The 16,962-nt window shown below is 33.3% G+C and overlaps 1 protein-coding gene across 1 annotated transcript in view; it reads left to right on the top strand.

Moving 5' to 3' along the window:
• RYR3 (ryanodine receptor 3) overlaps positions 1 to 16,962 on the top strand; it is a 182,835-nt gene that overhangs the window by 148,669 nt on the left and 17,204 nt on the right. Inside the window, exons 74-89 of the mRNA XM_056492742.1 lie at positions 2,020 to 2,116; positions 3,720 to 3,829; positions 4,638 to 4,689; positions 5,381 to 5,431; positions 5,722 to 5,821; positions 6,016 to 6,095; positions 6,438 to 6,514; positions 8,132 to 8,205; positions 8,448 to 8,465; positions 8,953 to 9,033; positions 9,427 to 9,515; positions 9,894 to 10,022; positions 10,374 to 10,478; positions 11,400 to 11,481; positions 11,798 to 13,119; positions 16,490 to 16,548. Of these exons, the coding sequence (XP_056348717.1) occupies positions 2,020 to 2,116; positions 3,720 to 3,829; positions 4,638 to 4,689; positions 5,381 to 5,431; positions 5,722 to 5,821; positions 6,016 to 6,095; positions 6,438 to 6,514; positions 8,132 to 8,205; positions 8,448 to 8,465; positions 8,953 to 9,033; positions 9,427 to 9,515; positions 9,894 to 10,022; positions 10,374 to 10,478; positions 11,400 to 11,481; positions 11,798 to 13,119; positions 16,490 to 16,548 (2,526 nt within the window). The remainder of the gene's footprint in view (positions 1 to 2,019; positions 2,117 to 3,719; positions 3,830 to 4,637; positions 4,690 to 5,380; positions 5,432 to 5,721; positions 5,822 to 6,015; positions 6,096 to 6,437; positions 6,515 to 8,131; positions 8,206 to 8,447; positions 8,466 to 8,952; positions 9,034 to 9,426; positions 9,516 to 9,893; positions 10,023 to 10,373; positions 10,479 to 11,399; positions 11,482 to 11,797; positions 13,120 to 16,489; positions 16,549 to 16,962) is intronic.

Below are 16,962 nucleotides of genomic sequence, written 5' to 3'. Positions count from 1 at the left end.
AGATTATTTCAAGTGGGGTATGATTAATTCTTGGAGCTATTTAAATCTCTTTGATCCAGAGTTTAAAATGCAGCTCTCTATCTTGTCTATTTCCTCATTTTAGTTGCAGCTTTGTATTGGGAGTGTTAGTTCTAATTTTGATGCTAGAATCAATTAATTTAAAGGGCAGTAAACAAATATTATGGTAGTAACCTTTCATTTATTCTAGAAAAGACAAATCTTCAGTAAATAATAAAGTTATTATTTTGAAAATTTTCCAGATATTTACATGGCTTTCAGTATAGTTTCATTTTATTCTCAGAGCTTAAGGTAATCTTTTGCAAAACTCACTGTAATGTCTATCAGTTTTTGGGAATTTCAGTAAAATATTTCAGAAATGGACACGTCTATTGATATAAAGGTGTTTGTTGAATTACAGAAAAATTACTTAACTTCTACCACAAATATTCCAAGAACTCCCTCTGATGGAAAGTGCCCATAGACACAAAACAAATAGTTGTATTTTTTTAAAATTGTATTTTTCAAATAATTAAACATAATTTAAATTAGGAAGTACTAATTCTTTATGTTCTGTGTTTGTTGAATGTACATGGCTTTGAAAAAGTGTCTTATGTGATAAGTGTTTTCTCTGAGATGTGTTTATTTATGTTTAATGTTTTAAGGAAATTAATTTTTTAAAACTTTGTCTTATTGTCTGTCATCTGTATATGCACATAGATACAGCAAAGTTGTACATGGCAATTTTTCAAACACGGTTTACAAATACATTCTTTCTGACTACTTTATTGAATTTAACTTGTGCCTTTCTTCAATGAAAACCTATATGCTTTTCTTCAGACACAAAATTAGCAATTTCTTCCTGAGCACCTTTCAACGTGTTTGGCTGGAAAAAGTACATGAAAAAACTCAGTATGACAGGCTTATACTCAAGTTAACGGTAATGTAACTTGTGGAGAGCCTCTTGCTTATGCGCCCACTTCTTCCTTCCCAGCCATGATTTGATATTATCATAAAAACATGAATTTGTACAATTTTCAGAGGGGATTCTGATTGGTCAGTTTTTTTGAAATTTGATAATAAAACAGCACCAGTGTCAGCAAGTGAGCCTAAACTGTTGACTCAACAGCCATTCTATTACAAAATACTGATTTGTGTGCACAGTGTATTTAAAAGGTGTTTAATGGGGTATATGCAGTTCCATTTTTATAGCTTTTTTTTGGTGGCAACAGATAAAAGTAAATTTAAAAGCTGCATGGAACAGCCTTTCTAACCTCATGTAGTGCAGCTCAGAAAAAAAAAAATTCCCTCAAAATAATGTAAGGATGGAATTATTTTGCCATTATTATATGTAGTCTTATTGTCACGAGCTGTGCTTTCTGTGGAAAGTTAAATTAATGAATAGTGTACAGTAGCAATATGACTTAGGGTTTTCTAAAACTGGTCATTTTATAGAGCAGGTTTTGTAGATTTCTGATGCAACTTCTTTGAGGACATGCTAATACTGCCCTGATTTGGAACTGGAAGACAAAAAGCTGAGGTTAGGCTTCTTTCTGTGGAAGAAGGCAATGATTGTCTGTAGATGTTGTGCTGGAAAGCACTTGATAATTTTTTTGGTATTGATGGCCAGTGTCTGCTGTCTTGATGTCCTAAATCTAGTAATTTAGATTTACACCTTGTAGATGTAAACCTCACTCACTCATTCTCAGTCTGTTTAAATGTGTGTTTTTCTCATGCTTGCATTAAGGTATCAGTCCTGCAGTTTCATGTATAATGTATTTTGGGCCTCTCTTAGTCTTCAAAATAAAAAGTAATGTATACATAAGTGTATAAAAACAGTAAGAGTGTTCAAAAGTACCTGCAGATGTGTCACTGAATGTTAGTTATATTGTGCATTTTGCTTCACTGACCAATCAGAGGATCAGAATTGTACAAATATGTATCCTTACTAACCATTAACCATCTGAGCTGTTATACTCTGTTCCGTTACCCCTCTTGATCTCACTTTCACAACCCCCCCAGGCACCGTTCTATTAACCTCTTCCTCAATGGCTATCAGAACTTTTGGATAGAAACAGAGGAATATTCATTTGAGGAGAAACTAGTTCAGGATTTGGCTGTAAGTACTGACATAATTGGGCATATATTTCAATGCCTACTTCAGTGTGTATTCTATGTATCTATTATAAACTATATTTAATTTTTGTGTACTGTTTGCATAAACTTATAAAATATTAGTCCTTATGCTTCAGACCATAAGGTCATTTTCTGCTGTGGTCAAAAAGACATTTGTCCTGTGATGCGCACTGAAGTGCATTAAGGTGATCTATGCCTTCAGATGAGCTATGAGATACTCATTCTTGGGAACAGAAATTGATCAGATTAACAGTCAGACTATTTTTGTCATTATGGTGATTCCTATGTTTGTATATATTATTTACATGGGTTTTTTTAAAGCTTGACACTATTGATCCTTTTCCTTTTAATTTTTATGCATAATTAATTTTAACATTTTCAGCTTTGATACAAATTAATTTTGCTGTTTTCCTTTTTGATGCATCATAAGGAAAAATAAATATATGCAGCCATATTCAGCAATCATGTAGTTTGCCTATGTATTTCGTAAAACTAATTGGTAAACTTCAGGATTTTTGTAGTGAACATTTATTTAGAATGCCTACTGCTCTTCCCTCTATGTAGTTAGCTTGTCAAAAATACCTCCAAGGAGCTTATCTCCACAGTCTCTAAACACCATGAAAGTTAATATACAGCTTCATGGATCACATGCAGATGCATCAGGAAGTGCTTCAGTAATAACAAAACCAGTCACATTGTGCTTTTTAAAGATCCATTATACCTGGTATTGTAGAGACATGGAATGGTTTGGGTTGGAAGGGACCAGAGAGATCATCTAGTTCCAACCCCCATGCCATGGAAGCTTTGGACAATTACATGATCAGTCTCTGTTGCTTCTTGCTAAAGGAAAGAATGAGGCCACTAATCAAAGCAGTGCCTGCAATTCTTTCAGATTTCCTAGAGAAGTAAATTGAACTTCTGTAATTACAATTATTACTGTAATTACAATAAATCTACAATGAGTAGAAACAATACAAAAGTGCAATAACACAAATGAGGTAAGCATAATAATCCAATCTTTGGCCAGTTCTGACTTTCTTATATTTTTAACTGCCAAAAAATGCTTGAAGTTCACAATAAGAAGCATTAATTGAACCAAGGTTACTTAGAAATGGTATTGGAAAATATTGTAGCTAGCACTAGTCTGAATAGAATGTATCTGATGATGTTATTAAAAATGATTCCTGCATTCTACTATGAAATAATTGAGCTAGAACTTCCTTTCAGTTCAGGTCAACTGAAGATGCATGATTTCTCTTGAATAAGGCTTCCCCAAGATTTTCCCAGTCTCATTCTCACTACTTTTCAAATGAGAAACTTAGAAACTTCTAAAGTTACCAAAAAAAAAAAAACAAAAAAACAAAAAAACAAAAAAAACCAACCAAACAAAAAAACCCCATATACTCTTATGTCTTCCAAGTCATAAAGGCACATAATGTTTCAGATTAAACTCCTGAGTAACAGTAATACAGGCAGTTAATATAAATTGGGTAGAATAAAATTACTGAAATCCTTTCCTAAGCTTAGTTACTGAATTTTTTTCTTGCTTGTGAAGCTTAACTTTTATATTCTAAATCTTGAGACAGACATCTCCAAAAAAAGATGAAGAGGAAGAAGAAGAGACTGAGAAAAACCATCCTGATCCACTTCATCAGATTATCCTCTATTTTAGTCGCAGTGCTCTTACAGACAGAAGGTAAAAGAGCTGAGTGGAAAAGCCCATTGAGTAAAAGCACACAGCAACTGAATTTTGAGTTACATTACCAAAGTGATTTAACACAAGTGTAGTTCATTATTGTACATGGTGAATCCCTTTTTCCCTTTCAGTTTCATTATGGTTTTCATGCATTTAAACTCAGTATAACCTTTACATAGATATTAATATTAACTATTTCTCACATTTTAAAAGCTTGGTAAATACCTAGTGCAGAAATGATTGAGCATGACTTCTCACAGAAACACAAATTCAACAGGAATTGCAGGTTTAATCAGAGCACCTTGCCCTGGTCTCTTCTGGTAATAGATATGTGTTCTTGGTTTTGGTATTTAGTACATTTAACTCAAGTCAAAAAAGGTTTTGTTTATGTTTATGAACCTCATTATCAGTATCTGTTTTGACTTTAGATTGTTGATTAGAATTATTAGAATTAGATTTTTATGAGTACTCCAGAGTTTCATATACTTTTTCTGTATGATTAATAAAGTCTCGCCATCTGACAGTTATAATTACTCTAGTTTATATCTCCATATTACTTTTCTGCACCTTCAGCAGCCAATGATGACTCAAGATGACTAAACTGAGTGCACAAATATACCTTTCAATTGTTTGAGTAGTAACTTAGAGACTTGGATTTAGATAAGTCATTCAATACACAATTTTCAAGTTTAATAGCTTTTCAAGTAAACTACTCTAATAGAACACCCTTTAATAAAAAAGGTAGGCATATGACATATTGATATTACTATATCATAAAATAATTTAAAATATTTTTTACTCTTCACAGCAATCTAGAACATGATCCTCTATATATTGCCTATTCTGCCATGATGGCAAAAGTAAGTATATAATTTCAAGCTTCATCCCTCACTGCATTCATTAATTTTAGATGCTCCTTAAAACTTTTATTTCTGTTTCTTACATGGACTGCTTGATACTAGTAACTTCTGTATTTTTAATGAAGCAAGTGCTATTCAGAGTTTTTATATACATGTATAATGAGAAATTTCCTATGTTAAAAAAATACTATAAAATTCCAGCTGGTGCAATCATGTTCCTTTCATTTGGCACATTTTTTTTTTTTTTTTTAATATGATTTAACCCATGAGCAGTTTAAACCCTTTAGTTATCTTTATTCTTTGGATAATTATTTTTTAATAAATTCTTGAAGTCTATCAGAGATAGGTCTGTTTTTGCAATATATTGATTACAGCTGACTCATGATGAGAGCTTGACTATGAAGAGAAATATCATGGACATAGAGATAAGCACAAGACTACATAGCCTGCAATTACAAGATGTGTATGTAGTTGGATGAATACTCTGAAATACTCATACATTAGGGAATATCAGCTTCTTAGTGTGGATGAACACAAATATTTACAATTACAGGTTTTTTAAGTCTTCTTAATACCCTTAGTAATTGCTTGAAAAATTATTTGGCCATTTTTGTAGAAGTACTACAGCAAAAGCAGGCATTGTGTTTCTTAATAAGCAAGATCTTGTGATTTCTGTTTTTAACATGAAAAGAGCTGTCAGGAAGAAGAAGAGGGAGACGAAGAAAAAGAAAAGACATTTGAGGTGAGAGTTTAAATAACATTTCTTTCTCATTATCTAATGCTGAAGTATTTTAAATATGTCCACTAGAATAAATGCAAAAATAGCATAACACATTGTGTGTTGAACATAGTGAGGTGGCTTACTAGGATATTCATATGAAAGAAAGATGGGGGGTTTTGAAGCTTTGGAGTCAAACAGCCCATGGATTTTGGAGGCAGATGGTCTTCAACAACTCCAGATTTCTCATCTTCCTATTTTTCCTGGATCCATTCCAATCTGTAGTCTGTTCTCATTTTTGCTCCCAAACCCAGGAGAAAGAAATGGAAAAACAGAGAACTCTCTACCAGCAAGCTCGCTTACATGATCGTGGGGCTGCTGAGATGGTCCTTCAGATGATCAGTGCAAGCAAAGGTAATGCTCTGTGATATCTCTAAAGCACACACAGGTGTGTTAGGTCATTATTCCTGTCATGTAAATGTCATATGCAGCTTCTATATGATAGTCAAAGAGGCAAAATAAATGTCAGTAACAGCTGCACTAGAATGCACTTCTGATTGAAGGGTTCATAACTGCAAATTTTAAGGAGTGTATCCTTGTTTTGACAGGCCATACAGGACCCATGGTTGTTGAAACACTGAAACTTGGTATTGCTATTCTAAATGGTGGAAACACCACAGTTCAACAGGTAATGCTTTTCTAGCTACTGTGAGTCTTGCTTGCATAAATGAGGCGAGTAATTTTGAGAATTTTAGTGTCCTGTTGTTTAAATAGGTATACTTAATTTTAAGCCAAACAGTGAAGAAATAGTATATTTTTGGTGCAAGAGCAACTATATTATTTTTTTCACACTGATTGCTATTTCAAGGAATTAATTCAGGAAATTTTGAATTAATATAATTTCAGTATTTTTAATTATACAGGTACTTATTACTTTTACTATTTTGTTTTTGTTTATAAATATTAATTAATAATTAATTGCTAATTATTATTTATTGTATTTTTCCCCTCAAAAATATACAATGTTTAGAAAATGCTAGACTACCTGAAGGAGAAAAAGGATGATGGATTTTTTCAAAGCCTCTCTGGTTTGATGCAGTCCTGCAGGTAAAAACATAAATTGCATTACTACAGTTCGGTTTTATTCATGTTGGTGGCTTATTGCTCAGTGCAAGTGGATGTGTTAGATTTAAATTACAGAAGTCACAGGTTATAGAACTCCTGTGGGGAAGTTTTGTGCAACACAGGAATAGTCTGTGTTAACCTTTTAGAGTATTCTTCCAAAGGAGAAAATAAAGCAAAAGGCTGCACATGCCTTTGAAGGCTTAGTTTGAAGAGGCAGAAAAGTAAAATATAATGGCTCCTTCACTGGTCCCTCAAGGTTTTTGTCTGGTAGGTTCCAAGGATGGAGTAAAGCCACCAATAAGGGACATACAGGCCAGTGGAGCTTTACTAAGCTTTTAGTTTCTGCACATTTCTGACAAGTTGCACAATCTCTGTCTCTTCTGAATCCTCTGCATATGTATCAGGTTTGTTACAGTTGGTGTGTGAGCAGTGAGGCTGTAGTAGTCCATTCCCTTGATAACACCGTTCAAATTAGTTAAGGTAAAGGACTCCCATACAGAAGATGGAAAATTGCTGGTGTTTTTGATTACTCTCATAGTAGACAACCTCCTTCTCTCAGCCTTTTAAAGAACCAGAGGTGCTCTGAAGGAGTAGACTGGAAATTAGAAGTGGAGCAGCTATATGAATAGAGGGTAAAATGTGGAAGGAATGGTGACATGCATTGCAGAAATTATTGCTGAATAGTTGCAGACTAATTAAATAATACCTGCCTTGTAATTTTTTCATTTATGTAGAACACTTTAGCAGGGATTTACTCAAACAAGCCCTGCTGTGATATGATTACTGTGTATATGTATTATTCAGGACTTCATTAAAAGAGGTATTGATAAAATCACTTGAACATGACAAGAGAATGAAAATTATGCTTTAAGAAATTCTTTTGGTTTTAATGATGTCACTAGATTGAATATGTGACTGCATTGCTATTTCACTGAACTAAAATTAGATAATGATAGAATTATATTGGATGGTTTGAACCAAAGTATTCTGACTGGGTGGTGAGAAGAATCATTATTTGCTATTCCATGTGCTAGCTATGCCAAGTTAACAGAATAAAATTCAGATATCTGTTGGAAAATATAGAACCTCTGATTACATTACTGTCTTGTGCATATAGAATCAGAAATTCCATACATCTTCTGAATAATACAACCATGAATAATATATACAGAAACAATATAATAAAAGTAATAGCAATAGTTGAAAACAGTGTGAGAGAAAAACAACAGTAGTAGTGTCCTTTTGGTGGTAGCTTTAAATCAACATAAAGAGTAACATTTAAGGCTCCTGTTCCACTCCTCATTTGTACATCAAACTATGAATGACATTATCAGAAGTGAAGTTAGGTAAATGGTGAGACCTGACCTGAGACTCATTTCTTATCAGAATTGGACACTGCACCCTTATTTTCATCCAAGGCTCATTTATTTAATACAAGTATTAAATAAAATATGAGGCAATGGATGTAGTAGTAGGTCAAGAGTCGTTATTGAAGGCCTCCAGAAATTTTGTAGAAAAAAATTATTTTCCATTGGTTAATATAGTTCTTTTTCCTATTTGTGCTGTTTTGTTTTGTTTTGTTTTTTCTTTAAACATAAGTGTTCTGGACTTGAACGCATTTGAGAGACAGAATAAAGCAGAAGGCCTGGGAATGGTTACTGAAGAAGGAACTCGTAAGTAGAGTGAAATTGACTCCAGTAGTGCTTCAAACATTATTTGTCCTTCCTTCTTTAACTAGAAATGTCATTTACTGTGGCTTGAGGTTTCTGTTGTTAAACTTATTATAAGTAATTCCAGGCTCTGGTTCTGAATATGCTTTTTTTTTTACAATATCTTTAGCAATAACTTTTAAGAAAAATATTGTAACTTCCAATATTCTTATCTTGTATTCTTGTTATTTTTCTTTGATCCACAGTCATCGTTCGTGAGCGTGGTATGTTTGGGTTTACAGTTTTTGATACTATTGTTGCAAAAGTGTGTTGCAAATACAGAGAGAAATCTCTCATTGCATTTTCTCAGATATCTTTAGGTTTAGCTTTATGGTCTGCAGCAGGTTGTGTGTTTAGCTTGAATAAAGAGTTTGATGCTTATTTAAAAAGTGTCACTCATATTTAAGGCATGATTTTAGTTATGACTAACAATTTACTTATTAGATATATATCCTGTTGCCTTTTTTTTTCAAATTAGTGTTGTTTTTTTAACCATGGATGCATTGGAGTGCTAAATACTTTGGCTCTGCTTCTTCTGTCTCAGTTTTTCTTTTCATTATTATCAGTCTGTTTCTTTTAAATTGCTTTAACGCTTTTAAATACTGGTTCTTTTTTTAAAATTCCAGTTTAAAAGGTTACTGTAAGATTATGTGTTCTGTATAATAAATCATAACAATTGTCACATAATCATTGTATTTATATATTTTGAAGGTGAAAAAGTCTTGCAACATGATGAATTTACTCGAGATCTATTTAGATTTTTGCAACTTCTCTGTGAAGGGCATAACAATGGTAAGAGAACTGAAATAATTTTTTAGAAAATGTGTGGTGAGTCTGTCCCTAAACAGAGTGCAGTAGAACCAATTCTGATGTTTTCCTTTAATGCATTAAGTTTTCTGAGGGGAAACCGGCATGACAATTTGAACTGCAGAGTTCAATTTGATTTTTTTAAGTCTTAATTTACTTTTGGTGTTTAGCATATTATTAGTAAAGCCTGTTCCAAGTCATCTGGATAACAATTCTTCAGTTATATTTACATTGAGATCTAAAGCTCAATTTCTACCACATTACCATCTGTATCCAACAAGATACTGAAAAAGAGGGCATTCCCCATGAAAATAGAAAAATAATGTTGTATTTTTTTCCTTTATATACTAACCAAGCACAAATCACTTCTTATTTCAGATTTTCAAAATTACTTACGTACTCAGATGGGCAACACCACGACAGTGAATATTATCATTAGTACTGTTGACTATCTCTTGCGTCTTCAGGTGAGGAAAAACCAGATGAAAAGGGAGTATAACATATTTGCCTTTCCTTCACTTCTGTAGATTCAAATTTTATTGGAATTGAAAGTGGAAATTCTCTCTAAAAGAAGAATTAAAATGAAGAATATTTATTTATTTATTTTATATCTTTTTTCTTTGGAGAACAGAAGACATTCCAGAACTCTGTGTGAAACCAGATGTTTGACAATGGATTTCACTTCTGAAGACAGTGCCAAATATTATTGTAATAAGAAATATATTGGCATAGATATACTAAATCTCATCTGAATTACTGTTTCAAGTTTTGGTGATACAAATGCAGGCAGGAAATACTGTATAGAGAATTCAAAACTAGAAAATGTAACTTTGTTTTCTTCTTAGGAATCCATCAGTGACTTTTATTGGTACTATTCAGGAAAGGATGTCATTGATGAATCAGGACAACGTAACTTTTCTAAAGCTTTGGCTGTCACCAAACAAATATTCAATTCTCTTACAGAATATATCCAGGTAAACAGAATGTGTCTCTCAGGGTACTAACAGAGAAGTTCCATGCTCACACAGCATGATCATGTTCTTTTGTAAATTTGTAAATGCGTTGCACTTTTTTTTTTTTTAAATTTTGATAAAGTTGCATGGAATCACTGGATCAGTGTAAAGAGAAAACTAAAACATGCAAACACATATGAATTTGACAGAATAAAATTTGGTATTTATGGACTAGATAAAAGGACTTTTCCAGAGATCTTGGAAAACCTCCTCATGTAGCTTCATGGCTTCCTGAAACATTTTATTTATTTATTTATTTATTTTAGTTTATTTGATATAAATTTAAAAATGTGTTTTTCTTAATTTTTTTAGGGCCCTTGCATAGGTAATCAACAGAGTCTGGCTCATAGCAGGCTGTGGGATGCAGTTGTTGGCTTTCTTCATGTGTTTGCCAATATGCAAATGAAACTTTCACAGGTATTTTCAACATTAATTGTCATTGTGCACTCACCTTCACTAAAACCAAACTTGACATTTACAGCTCAATTACACCTTTCTGATAATGAATGTAGCAGTTTGGTCCCTTCCACCCTGTTGCCAAAACCAGAAGATCTGCCAGAGCAGAGGCACCATTAAAAGCTGAGAAGGATCCAAACAGGGAGTGTGACATTTGGTCAACTTATCCAGTTAATTAATCAGAGACACGGAGCATGGGGGCACAGGCAGTGTTAATTTCACTGTACAGAGCACAGTGAAGTCACATTCCAGTGTCAGGATTCTGTGTTATTCTGTGATTTCTGCTTAATGTATCCATACACTCAAGCTCTGCACTGAATGCAGCAGTGCAGAAAGTAATTTCCTTTCTTATTCAGTGTCTCGACTACCCTCTGACTTACTAGATTTCTTCCCACCCTATAGAAGTATATTAGAATTTTGAGAATAGCATTTAGGGCCTTAATGTCAAACACAAATCTACATTAGACTTAATTGTGTTCTGTAATTAAACTAAACAGTTCTAGTCCTCTTGGAGTGGTAATGCATTATGCCATTAAATATTGCCAGTGAAGTGAAAAAAGATGGATTCTTTCTGAGAAAGATGCTTTCAGATCTGTGTAGCAACCCATTTTTTTTTGTTTCTGCTGTCCCTTACCTGCATTTGGTACTCCTTAATGCTTTATTAAAGCTTAACTTTGTGGTGTTAATACTTCTGCTGCAGTAAGTTACATGTTGTATTAGACTTCTGATAGCAATCATAATAAAATGACAATGAAATGTTGCTGAATAATGTGAATGAAATTTAGCTGATCATTTTTAATACCATTATTTTCTAAAATTACTTAGTTTTCCATATATATACAAATTTAAAACAATCTTATAGTCCCTCTTTATTTTTCATAGGACTCTGCTCAGATTGAATTGCTTAAGGAGCTTCTAGATCTACTAAAGGATATGGTAGTGATGCTCTTGTCACTGCTTGAAGGTTGGACCTGTTTTTCTTTATGATCAAATATGATTATCTCATCATCCTAGTGTAAAGCAATTATTATGTTCATCTTTTTAAACAGCTTATTAACTGCCTTTATGCATTCGTTGGAGAAAAACACATTCTTCATATTTATTAAGAATTATTCAGAAATACACATAGTGATAAAATAGAAGGCTGCTAGAGGAAAGCATGTTGGAAGAAAAACTACTAATATTTAAGAACATTTTTGTTCTGTTTTCAGTACAAATATGAAATGTCATTATTTAAAATGTACCTGTCAAATAACTTTCTGTTATAACACACCACTTAGGTAACGTTGTAAATGGAACTATTGGAAAACAAATGGTGGACACGCTTGTAGAATCATCTAGCAATGTAGAAATGATCTTGAAGTTCTTTGACATGTTCCTGAAGTTAAAAGATCTGACCAATTCAGATGCTTTCAAAGAGTATGATCCAGATGGTAAAGGAATAATTTCCAAGAAGGAATTTCAGAAATCAATGGAGGCTCAAAAGCAATACATACAGTCAGAGATTGAATTCCTGCTGTCCTGTACAGAAGCTGATGAAAACGACATGTTTAATTATGTTGACTTTGTGGAAAGATTCCATGAACCAGCCAAAGACATTGGATTTAATGTAGTAGTATTGCTCACAAACCTTTCAGAGCACATGCCTAATGATCCACGCCTTCAGAGCTTACTTGAGCCTGCAGAAAGTGTTCTTAATTACTTTGAACCATACCTTGGCCGTATTGAAATAATGGGTGGGGCCAAGAAAATAGAAAGAGTTTACTTTGAAATCAGTGAATCAAGCAGAATGCAGTGGGAGAAGCCACAGGTGAAGGAATCTAAAAGACAGTTCATATTTGATGTTGTAAATGAAGGTGGAGAGCAAGAAAAAATGGAACTCTTTGTGAATTTCTGTGAGGATACAATTTTTGAAATGCAGTTAGCATCCCAGATCTCTGAAACAGATTCATCTGAGAGGCCTGAGGAGGAGGAAGAGGCAGAGCCTGCTTATGTAGTAGATATTGGAGGTGATGAGGAAGAAGAAAAGTCCCTGGAACCTGCTTCAGCTTTTGCAGTGGCCTGTGTTGCAGTGAAGAAAAATGTTGCCAACTTTTTAAAAATGGTCACTGTGAAGAACCTAAGGAAACAATACAGGAAAGTTAAAAAGATGACAGTAAAAGAAATGGTGAAGGTGTTTTTCTCCTTTTTCTGGATCCTATTTGTAGGGACATTCCAAATGTTCTTTTCTATAGTGTGGGGGATATTCCAGATTCTTTGGAGCACTGTATTTGGGGGTGGCCTGGTTGAAGGAGCCAAAAACATAAAAGTTACAAAAATACTAGGGGATATGCCTGATCCAACACAGTTTGGAATCCACGATGATGTTATGGAAGCAGAAAAAGCTGAAGGTGCTGAGCATGGCATAAGAGCTGAACTTGGGGACTTTGTGAAGAGTGAAAAGGGAGAAGCTGACATAATTGCAGACATTTTTGGCATTCCTACAAAGAAAGAAGGATCAAAACATGGTCATGATGCTGGACTTGGAGATATTGCAGAAATCCTTGGTACTGACATCCAGACACCTTTGGAAAACGCAGTTCATAAGAAAAAAAGATTACAGGTAAATTAAAGAGATTTTGTATTTCTTTTAAGATAATATTAATAATTATAATTATAATAAACTACTGAATGTTAATAGCAGGTTTTATATTTAACTAATTAATATATATTATCAGTAAGAACATACTTTATAACCTCTACTCATTTAAAAACTACCAGGAAATTTTGTCATAGAAAAATTCAGCCTAGTGTTTAGGCTTCAAGGCAGCAAATTGTTACTGTTCATTTGGACTTTACTCAAAACATAAACTGCTAGCAAATTTCTAGTCACAGTTTTTTGCTTTAAATGATTTATGGTCATGTTTATTCTGCATACCCCGTACTTTCACAGTATAATTTAAGTACTTTTACAACTTATTATCTCCATAATAATGCCTTATCATTAATATCTTTCTTCTATATTCTTTATATGCAATACACTATCCTTTTTTCCTATTATTTGAAATATATTTGCCTGAATTTATTGTTAGTTTGATGTTTATAATGTAATTATTCTTTAATTTTATTCTGGTTTATAAACAATACATTTTGTTCCACTCAGCTAGACTAAAGGGAATATTTCTCTGTGTAAAAGTGGATAGAACTAAATGCCAAAACTCAAATTTATTTATGATATTTGGATGGCATTATGTTTCACTTTACACCTCAGGTTTGTTTCTACTTGTTATTCAGAATTATCTTTTCCTACATCATTAACCCACCTCTTTATGATATGATTTTCAGATATTTTCAAGATTAATCTAAACTGTATAATTTCTTAGTGCATTATTTTCTCCTAATTTGTATGTTTTTCTCCAGATTTTAGTTCTTGCCTAAACTGAACTAAAGTTTTTGCATTTGTTTTTTCTTGTTTGTTTATTAAATCATTTTTATGTGAGGACTTAAAAATTACAGTCTATTAAAATCCTGTGTCATTTACCATAAATATAATGTGGTTCATATTTAAAAATAACTATTTTAATGCAAGAATTTTGGCAGGTATAAGTAAACACTTTAACATTTTCTGCAATAGTTGAAGTGAATATTTAAATTCAGATCTGAATAAACACTTTAGAATATTCTTTGCTTCACTTTAATTTATACATTTCTCACAGATGTGTTTGATACTATTGATGAAAATGCTCTTTAATTTTTGCAAAAAGCTTGAGTCATTAATGTAAAGTCAGTTATGCAATTTATCCAGCTTTTACCTCTAACATGCTATCTAGTGAAACTTACCAAAGCAATGTTTGCACTAATTCTAGTGCAATTACAAGAATTGCTATGCATTTCACATTGTTTATATAACTGCCTCACATAATCCAGTTCGAGGAGTGGATATGAAAAATAAGTGGAGCTCAAAGCAGAAACAGCAGTGCAAGAATCAAAAATTCCCTTCAGGGAGTCACTGCATCTTTCTTAGGGACCTGCAATGATAAAATTCACACACATGGAAAGAAATAGAAAATCAGGTCGATGTACTGGAAAAGTGTACTGATAAGGTCAGTGTGACATTTACCATGTAGCCAGAGAAACTGCAAAATAATCAATGGAATAGTATATTATGAGCCTTTTACTGTAAGGTTCTACAGGAATCTGTGCTGAGAGTTATGTGGGTTCACAAATTAGAAAAGAAATGTAGTAATGACATAACAGTTTGCTGATAAATCTAGTTACTGGTAGCAATAAAATCAAGAGCTAACTGTGAAGTTAACCTTAAAATAACAGATAAAAATCAGTGAAGTGATGAATACAAGAGGAAAAGTTATAATTTTACCTGTAAAATGCTTCATTTTGATCTCATTGTTCCTGTTCAGGTATGAAATCTTAGGAATATAATTGAGTTGTACAACAATATCAGTTCAATGATAATGTCAGTCAAACAAACTGAAATTTTGAATAGTTAAGAAAGGAAGAGAGGAAACTCCCATATTATTATGCTCCATGAACCTTAATTTATTTGTGTCTTGAAGACCAGGTTACCTCATTTCAGAAAGAGTGTGATAAAACTGGAAGAGATTGAGTGAAGCTGAATCATTTAGCAGTGAGCTGTTAAAAGCTGATATGGAACAAATCTTGTGTATGGAATTAAGTAAGTTAAGGCTCTTCAGCCTGGAAAAGAGAAAACTGAGAGAGCATATATGGATAAGATGGATAGTGATTTATTCATTCTTCTACCACCCTACCCCTAGAAGAATCAGGCATCATCAAATGATCTCTCAATTACCCTCCACCAGCTTGAGATCTTAGGGGAGACCCTTTGTGAGTTATATGTGCATCATTTAGTAGGTGAAGTTCCACAGATAATATGTGAGATACACAAGGCAAGATCAACTTAATAAATTCTTTTCTACATCCTTTCCCCAAGTACTTGTGAGTGAAAGGCATCCAGATGAGTAGTGGCAAGAAGTCATATAAACTGTATATATGTATTGACCAAAAATAGGTAACTGCTGTCAAAGCACTTCAAGAGAATTCAGAAGAGGAGTAAGAGTTAAGATAGGGTTTTGCAAAAGGGAATGGAGACAAATGTCAGCCCTTTAGATTTCTTTGTGAGTCTAGGACGTCAGGGTCTGCACCTCTCAGACTTCCACTGAAGCTTAGATATTCCAACTGTCTTTGCAATGAGTTTACTTAGATCCTGTAACACCAAGCCTAAGGGTGTTTGATATCCAGGCCCCAGCTTCCCTGCTGCAGTTAGCCATCTGTAAAATTGTGCACTGGTTTTTCCCTGTCTCAAGGAAAAGCTGTAAACACACACTTAATAGAGCTGTGTGGTGTGTCAGTAAAGGTTTAATGAACCATGAGCCCAGTTAAGATAAACAGCTTGAAGAAAACATTGTGTAAGTAAAAGTTGTTTTAAGTATTTGTCTTTTCAGTTGCATTACTTGATCATGGCCAAATAATTGGGTTTTGTAATATCTGATAGTTACATAGATATTTTTTCAGTTTTTTCATGATAACATTAATGTATTGTTTCTTGTTTCATATTTGCAAATGGGAAAACTGGTGCTCATGGTGCACATAGTCAGTAACTCCACTGAATCTCTGTGGGTGACTTTAGTGTCCAGGATATGATCTGGATGTAGTTACCTTCATCCTCAGCTGGTCACATAATTTTCCCGATCACTGTGTATAATCAACTTGTTCAGTCAACTGGATTAGTTGGAGTATTGATAATACTATATTGAAAAAGTCTATCAGACAAACTCCTGTCATTTTCACTGTAGAAATACAGCCTGAGCTCTCTATTTTAAAAAATCTAACACTCTAAACATACAAAATGCTATAAAAATATTATTAATTATTTTGTTTCTTAGAAGTCAGTAACTACAGTTAACAGAACTTTATTTGAATGGATCCATTTTGACAGTTAAAATACTTTTATGCAGATATCTGAAATTGCAAAAGAAGCTGGAACACAAAGAAAATCAGAAGCTGAGAAGGCTGAGTAAGTAAATTTTACAAAATTCCAGCTTAAATCCTTGGTGCTTCCAAGTGCTAAATAATTTGGCCAGAAAGAATGCAAGAAATGCTCAGTATTCAAAGAACTTTTTGAACATTTTGTCTCATCAGCATTTTGAAAATATACTAAGAGGTATACACTAAATATTTTGTAAATATAGTAAAAGAGGGCAGACCATTTCACTGGGCAATACAATGGTAATCTGATTTTTGTGGCCCTTGACAATTATGCATATATAGACCTGTGGCCATATCTTTTTGAAAATTCCCATAAAATTCCTATAACTTCCTTTAAAAATGAGTACCAGTCTTTTAAAAGCCTCTGCAATTTATCATTGTTTTCTGCTTTCCCTACTTCCCACTATAATTTTCATGCAACAATACTGGATCATTAAAACAC

Source organism: Oenanthe melanoleuca, chromosome 5 (genome assembly GCF_029582105.1).
Source record: "Oenanthe melanoleuca isolate GR-GAL-2019-014 chromosome 5, OMel1.0, whole genome shotgun sequence".
NCBI lineage: Eukaryota > Metazoa > Chordata > Aves > Passeriformes > Muscicapidae > Oenanthe > Oenanthe melanoleuca.
Note: the sequence above shows the minus strand (reverse complement) of the source record. Positions and strands in the feature narration are given on the sequence as shown.